General features: G+C 43.5%; 1 protein-coding gene across 2 annotated transcripts; it reads right to left on the reverse strand.

The window, feature by feature from the left end:
• Positions 1-292: 292 nt before the first annotated feature.
• On the reverse strand, positions 293-4,373 carry timm21 (translocase of inner mitochondrial membrane 21). 2 transcript variants are annotated; one of them, XM_056301843.1, is made up of 6 exons: positions 3,827-4,373; positions 3,229-3,291; positions 2,982-3,079; positions 2,749-2,822; positions 1,694-1,799; positions 293-1,071 (listed from the first exon to the last, which is right to left on the reverse strand). In XM_056301843.1, exons 1-6 carry the CDS (start codon positions 4,143-4,145, stop codon positions 979-981), a joined length of 753 nt encoding a protein of 250 aa, XP_056157818.1. In that variant the 5' UTR covers positions 4,146-4,373; the 3' UTR covers positions 293-978. The 2 variants fall into 2 exon arrangements, with proteins under 2 accessions (XP_056157818.1, XP_056157819.1); XM_056301844.1 differs by lacking the exon at positions 3,229-3,291.
• Between the last annotated feature and the right edge of the window lie 2,529 nt (positions 4,374-6,902).

A 6,902-nucleotide genomic window follows, 5' to 3' on the forward strand; every position in this document is an offset into this window, starting at 1 on the left:
TTACCACTACAACTACTACCACTGCTAATAGAACGATCCATCCTACATTTCCTAACCCTCTGCCTCCATCTAGTGCCTTAGTTGGTGTATTGCAATCTTAGGGTTCACGTAAGAAATAAGCTTTTCCTTCCAACATGAGCAGGTTACAGTGCTGCTGAGTAATTAGAAGGCCGCTAATAGATAGGAGTGACACGTCTGGCGCTTGGTATAACTCTGTATATCAAGTAAATAACATCTGTCGTCACTTACCCACCTTTTAGCCACTGGCAACAGTACAAACAAACATGGAGAGGAAAATATTTCTAGTTTTTATTACAATTTAAAAGGTCCTGGTTGACATTAGGTGTTGACAACAAATCAGATATTTTTCCATCATAGTAGCGACGTCGTTTCCCCTTATCTACTCAAAGGAAAGATCCGTGGCAAGAATTGTGCATACCCCCAATATTCAATATCCATTACCGCCACAATTTCCACATAACTTGTCTGATTTGCAAATAGGTCACATAAAAGTTGTCTAACAAGCAAACTTTGCATCAGAGAGAACAGGTTTACAATAAAAGAAATGAAATGGTGAGAAGAATGAAAGATTTTAATACTAAAAAGTACACTTTGCCGAAGTTCTCCGACTGTCTGAAGAGCAGCATATTGGTTCTACATTGGGCGCCATCTTGTTTTGAATCAGCCTGTGTGAGCTTTCCGCAAATATTTAACATCATTACCCTCTCTTAATGACTAGATGGGAAAAAACATGAATAATGTTGATCTTTTTGAACAACACGGAATTTTTCTCGCATAGAGACCACTGATGAATACAGAAACAGCACTGCTTGCAGTAGCCCCCTATAAATCAAAGAACAATAGAAGCATTCAGCAGACTAATCTCTCATCCCAAACACGGCATCTATAAATGAACGATATCTCCTACAATTTGTCAGTGAGCTTAACGCCTCACAATGACTGAGCACATTGTCTGTTTTATCTGTTATCCTCTACAATGATGGTGCGTCTTGGGTATGTGTCTACATCCACAAATATATAGCGAAACTCATACTTTCCAGTCTCAGGATTCTGTAAGAGAGAGAGAGAGAAAGTAATTTTTACATGATTAAATGCAGGGTCAAAATAATAAATACAGTGCTAGTGTAACCATCATCCTAGATTACAAATGTAATTGGAATACTAATCCAAATGTAGTCCCTTCTGCTACACACTTCATTAGATTAGACCATTTTTTAAGGATCCCCAAGACTTTGGAGGATATGGGAAAATTGAAATATTGGCAGCAGCAAAAAACAAAATAAAATGAACATAAAACTATTCATAACACAATTACAGTGTACAAGGTTATATAAAGGGACTTCAACATATGTGCAAAGTGAGCAAACATTGTGATCGAACCTATCGACGTCAAAACAAACACTAGGACAGATTGAACAGGCAGGTTAAACTGAGTAAATGGATGAAATTAAATAAGACATTTACTCCTAATTTACAATACATATGCTGTTTATTCCTTTTATTGCATATGACACTCATTACTGTATTATCAGATATTCAATTTGATGGATACTCTACCCCAGCGTGCTTCAGAATACCACTATTACATTTGACTTTCTTAAGTACAGGCAAAGCATGACAAATGTACTGTGACTTATCTATCAAACAAAAAGCTATTAAAATAGATAAAAACCTCTTTCGACTCTGAATGGACCGTTCCTTTCAGGCCTGGCTCTGAACCTTCGATGTAAAACTTCAGTCTCATATGCTTCAGTCCTTCCTTCAGGTACTCCAGATGACTACAATGAAAAAGCAAACACACACACTTACGAACAAAACGTTTAACAAAACCCTGTCGACACCTTGTAAGCCTGTTAACTCACTCATGGCTGGGTTAAAACTGAATGATGTTAAAAAATTAAAAGAGTTATTAATACAAGGACTGATGGTATGTGATGTGTGGACTAAAACATTACATGTATCTAGGAATAACCATATACAGGATCCGTGATGACAAGCTGAAAAACAATTTCGTTCAACGAGTGATGAATAAATCCCAGATTGGGGCTTTGAAAAGTTCAGATGCCACTAAACTGTATCCTAATTAAAACATTCAAAACTTGAAATAAATGTTGGAATAAATTTCAAGTGGTGAGAGATAGTCAACTTTTTAACCTTTTTATATTCATACTTTGGTAACACTTTAGTATGGGGAACATATTCTAAGTAAAAAAACTTAATTACTAGTGAATTAATAATGATCAAGATGTCACTTTAGTATGGGGAACATATGCTAAGTAACAAAAACTTAATTTAGAGTAATTTAACACTATTAACACTTGTACTTTTGTCTTTTGTTATGTAAGAACAGACCATATTCATTAAGTGTTAGTAAGGGAGAATAACTCTTCTTGTGGTACTACCACCTTATAAAGTCCATACTAAGCAAAGCATATTGAGATGGTACTACTAATAAGCAATAATTCTGAGGTTATAGAGGGAAAACTCATAGTTAATGGCTTACTGGTTGTATAATAAGACCATGCAGAATACGGCATTAATAAGTGCTTAATAAAGACCAATGAAGAGCCAATATGTTGCTAATTTGCATGCTAATACACACCTAATTAATGGTATATATGTTCCCCATACTAAAGTGTTACCCATACTTTTTATTACTGCAGTCAGGATGTTGTTTGGATGTTAGCCCCCCCCCCATTTTTTTGTGTGGCACACTGACATTCTCACCTGACTTGCTGCCTCCTTCCCCGTCGGGTGGTCTCACCATAACATTTGATTGGCTCCCCAAAAGCACCAATCACCTAATTTTTTTGAACAAACCTAAATTCACTATTCATTCTACTAGTTTACATTTTCACACACACATATATATATCACTGAAATTTCAGAAAAAACTGACATTTTCACTGAAACGCCAATGAAAAAGAGAATCAGGTCAGCTTGAAATCTCATTGCCTTACCTCCGGATGTGACTTGACTTTGTTGAAAGCTTTCCCGTAGACTTTATTTGGACTTGACGAGGAGAACAGCTCCTGGAACACCACGTATAGCAGACCTCCTGAAATACATATGAAGAACCACACGCAAAGAATGAGTACTCCAGAGTCCAAATCCAGACGCCCTGGATTAGATGAGACCTGACGAGTTAGTATGTAGACGCTGGTGTGTGGCAGTGAAGACTGACATTCTGATGATGTGATCACCCACCTGTTACTCCAAGCCCTATGAGTACAACTATCAGGTAGGTGAAGTCCCTCCCAGCCTCCTTCACTGGGAGGAAAAAGGTGGAGAAATATCAAGTCAGAGAACAAGTGACTAGACCAGTGTTTCTCAACCCTGTCCTCAAGGAACCCCTATCCTGCATATTTTCTTTGCAACCCTGAATAGGTGTACCTGTTTGTAGTTATTCAACCAATCAGCAATGAATTCTGTCAGATGTTGCACACCTTGCATTGCATAATTAAGTGCTGCGAGATGATTGGTCGAGTAAGTACAAGCAGGGGCTACCTATGCAGGGTTACAATGAAAATCTGCAGGATGGGGGTCCTTGAGGACTGGGTTGAGAAACACTGGACTAGACTGAAAAGAGTTCAAATGACGATCCATATTTTAGTCCCATAACACCAGTTTGCCAGACTGGTGTTATGGGAAATGGTGTTAGGTTAGGTTGGGCTGTCCCCCCCCCCCACACACACGCGCGCACACGCATCCACATTAACCCATTCATGCCAAGGGCAGTCAGACTCTGCGGGGGGGGGGGGGAAACTAACACCGGAGGATCCATGTATGGGAGATGGTGTCTTACCCTTTTGAGCAGTTGAAGGTGTCCCACTCTGATACCGAGAAACTGCCGCCGGCCCGCTTTCTCTCTCCTCGGGTTTGCTTTTATTCCTGCAGCTCGTTTCGAGTGAGATACTCCGGAGCTGAGCATGCATGAGGCCGGCGGTTACAGACGTCAGTCCGTCAGTACTTCTGAAGCTGGGGCCGGATGACGCACAGACAGCCCTCGGCGGCGTGTGGATGAGCAAACCGACCCGCTTGCGTTTGCACATGTGCACGGCGCACTGCATCGCTACGTGCTGCACGTTTCGGTCCACAGCTTTCAGCACCAGCGGATAAATCATGACTATGTCCACCAGGGCTGAGATGGTTCCCACAGCCGTGATACTGGTTAGTCGGCTCACAGCACGGGGAGGACATTTAACGCCTCACCTGCCACTTAATAACCTTTAATATAGCTCGCTGACAAATTACATTTGTTAATTACGTTTAACGGCTGACATAACCGCAACCACGACTTACTGACAGACACACACAAGCTGCAGTCAAACGCGACACCAGCCACTGTCCGCCGTCCTTACGCGTCCGCAGACGCACTCTTTTTACGTCATGACGCGTAACGACACGGGCATGACGGGAAATGAGGTCTCGTCGGCGGAATGGACTACAACAGGACGCACAAGCGAAACAAAATCAGTAAATATCAGTTTATTGAAAACGTTTGATCCAGCATTTTCGTAATATGTTATTAAAGAAATGCAAACAGATTCAAAACATAATGGGGAAAAAAATTAAAATAAAACGGATTTAAAAAAAAAAACTATGGCGGAAGGAGGATACGTGGAGTAGAAGAGAAATGTGGGCGGGTCAGAAGTGAGCGGTAGTGACGTATGTGTGTGTGTGTGTGGGGGGGGGGGTTAATGGTTACATTTCATTAGCGTGTTCCGTTGTGTCCTTGATCATTTGTAACCGCTTGTGTGGATAAAGACCAACTGACAACGCTGATACAGAGAGTGACTATGGAGTAGGCTATAAGGTGATACCAGCAGCTCAATGATGTGTTCTCATAACTCCTATCGGCAAAAACAAAAAAAAGAAAAAGAAAGAAAGGAAAAAAAGGTTCTGGTTGTCATTCCATGAACAAATGTACATTAAAGGTATTTTTTTTTCTTCCATAAAAGAGTTTCAGTCCCGTATCAGAAGTGATCAGTGTTCCATGGCTTGTCAATCCTCGCCACTTTTCGGAGCACAGGTAAGGGTATTGCGCCTCTGTAATCCAAAGGGGGGGTGGGGGTGGGGAGCGGGGTAGCTACACCAAAACTTTTTTTTTCCTTTTCAATTTTCTCTTCACAACACTCAACACAGGTAAAGCTGCTCAAGGCAACAGTTCACTCAAGATGCACAGGGGGAGAGAAACATTAGTCCCGTAAGTTGTCAGACTTGGCAAGATGCAGAGGAATGATGCATCTGTCTGATGTATCTGTAGAGAAATGAAAACACCGTTACTTCAGCTCTCATCTGGGCCCCACAGTTCTCTCATCTGATGCGTGGCTGCTTTGAATCAGCTCCAACCTTATTTATTACGTATTAACGGGGTGACTCTGCACTAGCGAGCGTGCTTGTGTGGGTGAGGGTCAGAGAGAGAGGAAGAGAGGAGAGAGAGGAGAGAGAGGGAGAGAGAGGAAGAGAGGAGAGAGAGGGAGAGAGAAGGAGAGAGAGGGAGAGAGAAGGAGACTGACAGAGGATGGAACTAGAGAGAAAGAGGGAGAGGAGAGAACGTTATAGTTTAATAGAGAGAGAGGGAGCCAGAACAGAAGGGAGATACTAGAAAGGAAGTGTGTGTAAATGTGAGAGGGGGAAAAGTGAAAGCGTTCTCATTCATGTTCCCCCCTCCTCCTCCTCCTCCTCTTACAGCGGAGGATGGTAACACCGCCGTAAACACACTGTCAACATACAGCAAGACAACAAATACAGCCAGCAAGTTGCACACACGGAGAAGAAAAACGTCTCACTCCTCCTGTGTGGGAGTGATGTTCCTTTACATGAGAGCTGCACGTGGCCGGGCGAGAGACAGCATGACGGCAGCCGAAGCACACATTGGTGTCCTTCCGCCCAGAAATAAAAAAGTCCACAAGTTGCACGGCAACTACGATAACCTGAACACACACACACTCAGCGGAAAGACCAAACGCATTCTATGCAGAGGGAGGTGAGCAACGAGGAACTGGATTACTCCTGTAGGACTGAGCGTCTGTACTGCAGTCAGGAGCTGCATTACTCCTGTAGGACTGAGCGTCTGTTCTGCAGTCAGGAGATGCATTACTCCTGTAGGACTGTGCGTCTGTACTGCAGTCAGGAGCTGTGTTACTCCTGTAGGACTGAGCGTCTGTACTGCAGTCAGGGGCTGTATTACTCCTGTAGGACTGAGCGTCTGTACTGCAGTCAGGAGCTGTATTACTCCTGTAGGACTGAGCGTCTGTTCTGCAGCCAAGAGCTGTATTACTCCTGTAGGACTGAGCGTCTGTTCTGCAGTCAGGAGCTGCATTACTCCTGTAGGACTGAGCGTCTGTACTGCAGCCAGGACCTGCATTACTCCTGCAGGACTGAGCGTCTGTACTGCAGTCAGGAGCTGCATTAATCCTGTAGGACTGAGCGTCTGTACTGCAGTCGGGAGATGCATTACTCCTGTAGGACTGAGCGTCTGTTCTGCAGTCAGGAGATGCATTACTCCTGTAGGACTGAGCGTCTGTACTGCAGTCAGGAGCTGCATTAATCCTGTAGGACTGAGCGTCTGTACTGCAGTCAGGACCTGCATTACTCCTGCAGGACCGAGCGTCTGTACTGCAGTCAGGAGCTGCATTACTCCTGTAGGACCGAGCGTCTGTACTGCAGTCAGGAGGTGCATTAATCCTGCAGGACCGAGCCTCTGTGCTGCAGTCAGGAGCTGTATTAATCCTACAGGACTGAGCGTCTGTACTGCAGTCAGGACCTGTATTACTCCTGTAGGACTGTGCGTCTGTACTGCTGTCGGGAGCTGCATTACTCCTGTAGGACTGAGCGTCTGTGCTGCAGCCAGGAGCTGCATTACTCCTGTAGGACTG

Source organism: Lampris incognitus, unplaced genomic scaffold (assembly GCF_029633865.1).
Source record: "Lampris incognitus isolate fLamInc1 unplaced genomic scaffold, fLamInc1.hap2 scaffold_176, whole genome shotgun sequence".
Classification (NCBI taxonomy): Eukaryota; Metazoa; Chordata; class Actinopteri; order Lampriformes; family Lampridae; genus Lampris; species Lampris incognitus.